Source organism: Triticum dicoccoides, chromosome 5A (genome assembly GCF_002162155.2).
Source record: "Triticum dicoccoides isolate Atlit2015 ecotype Zavitan chromosome 5A, WEW_v2.0, whole genome shotgun sequence".
NCBI lineage: Eukaryota > Viridiplantae > Streptophyta > Magnoliopsida > Poales > Poaceae > Triticum > Triticum dicoccoides.
In genome coordinates, this window is record NC_041388.1 from 526,763,877 (window position 1) to 526,765,640 (window position 1,764).

At 37.1% G+C, this 1,764-nt stretch overlaps 1 protein-coding gene across 1 annotated transcript in view; it reads right to left on the bottom strand.

Moving 5' to 3' along the window:
- Positions 1-1,764, bottom strand: part of LOC119302515 (ATPase ASNA1 homolog) — a 5,281-nt gene that overhangs the window by 2,640 nt on the left and 877 nt on the right. Inside the window, exons 2-3 of the mRNA XM_037579547.1 lie at positions 778-899; positions 507-657 (exon numbers count right to left, since the gene is read on the bottom strand). Coding sequence (XP_037435444.1) covers positions 507-657; positions 778-899 — 273 coding nt within the window. The remainder of the gene's footprint in view (positions 1-506; positions 658-777; positions 900-1,764) is intronic.

Genomic DNA, 1,764 nt, shown 5'->3' on the forward strand with positions numbered 1-1,764 from the left:
TTAATTTCTCAGCATCTTAGTACTTCATGCTCTAATGAACCGAAACCAGACTTCCTCATATTACCATTAAACTTCAATACAAACAGTGGAACAATGCCATGGAGTCATCACAATATCTTTCTCAACATATCAAACAATTAAGAAGCCATCTTTTATTCAGGTTGCCATTAATTTCTCAGCATCTTAGTACTTCATGCTCTAATGAACCGAAACCAGACTTCCTCATACTACCATTAAACTTCAATACAAACAGTGGAACAATGCCATGGAGTCATCACAATATCTTTCTCAACATATCAAACAATTAAGAAGCCATCTTTTATTCAGGTTGCCATTAATTTCTCAGCATCTTAGTACTTCATGCTCTATTGAACCGAAACCAGACTTCCTCTGCTTTTTTTTTGTTAGTTATGCAATGTACTGCCATGGTGGAATGAACTGATAAATGATAGTATGCGACAACAATCATAGTATCCATGTTGAAATTTATCAAGAACAAAGAATACCTGATTAATCAGACCACCGAATCTATTCTTTAAGTCCATCATTTTCTCTAGACCCTTCTCCAGTGTTGCTGGAAACTGCAGCAACCGTAAAGTATGCCCTGTAGGAGCAGTATCAAAAACTACAACAGAGTAATCCATTGTTTGAACTAGTCTGCAGCAAGAGAACAGAAGTTAGACTCTGATAGTTGCTGGAACTTGAGGTGCAAGCTGAAAAAGAAACTTTGCTTGCAAAGGGAAGAAAGGTGAACACCAAACTGGAGGCTATAATTACTTCAGCATTTCAGCAAAACTCATAGCTTCATCGACTCCTGGAATTGCATTTGTCAATTCTGAAATAAATCCTTCCATTCCTTCATTGCCGAAATCATCATTTTCTACCTTGGGATCAATTTCCTGAAAATTAAGGATCAAAGTGAAGTAAATGAGCCAGAAGACCTTCTCCAGTAAGAGTGAAAGTTTTCATTTACAGAAAGAGTGGGACTAATGAAAGTGGCAACCCAAATGATAAAACAACAAAGGTACTCAAAGATGGAGGAAAATCACATAACCAGGTACCAAAACATAGTGGCAGAAATAGTCTGCACAAGAAATTATCACTGGAGTAGAGCACGTTTTATATCGTGTATCCAGTAAATAACTGGATACGTTGTTAAAAAAAGGCTTGGAACAAAATGTTCTCAGAGAGAGGAAGTATATAACATGGACCATACAAGTTATGACCAACTAAACGAAAGCCCTCTTTGCAATGAATCAGACATCTTATTTTCTATTTCCCCTGGTGTAATAATATTTAAATTGAATGCTAGATAATTGGTACTACCTCTGTTCCTAAATATAAGACGTTTTTGCAGTTCAAATTGAATTGAACTGCAAAAACGTATTATAATTAGGAACAGAGGTAGTACTTCTTTTTCCTACAAGTCAGCCACCTTGCTTTCTACTGAAAACCGAGTCCTCCGCAGAACATATAAAAGGGAAATTTCCAAACAGCATTTTTTACTTTCCACTAGTCACAGACCTTATCGTCAGCTGCCACCTTCCAAGGAAGGTGTAAGATGAAATTGTCACCATATTATTGAAGCACACATAGCATATTGGTTCTTCCATAACTACACAACCACCCACATATCACAAGTAGTAACAAAAACCCAAACCAGACCAGAATTGGAAATTTCCAGTTTTAACAACCATCACGAGGGCCCTCTGGTAGGTAGGTACGTCTCTAGTGGGTATATCCCACATAGGAAATAAAATAGGG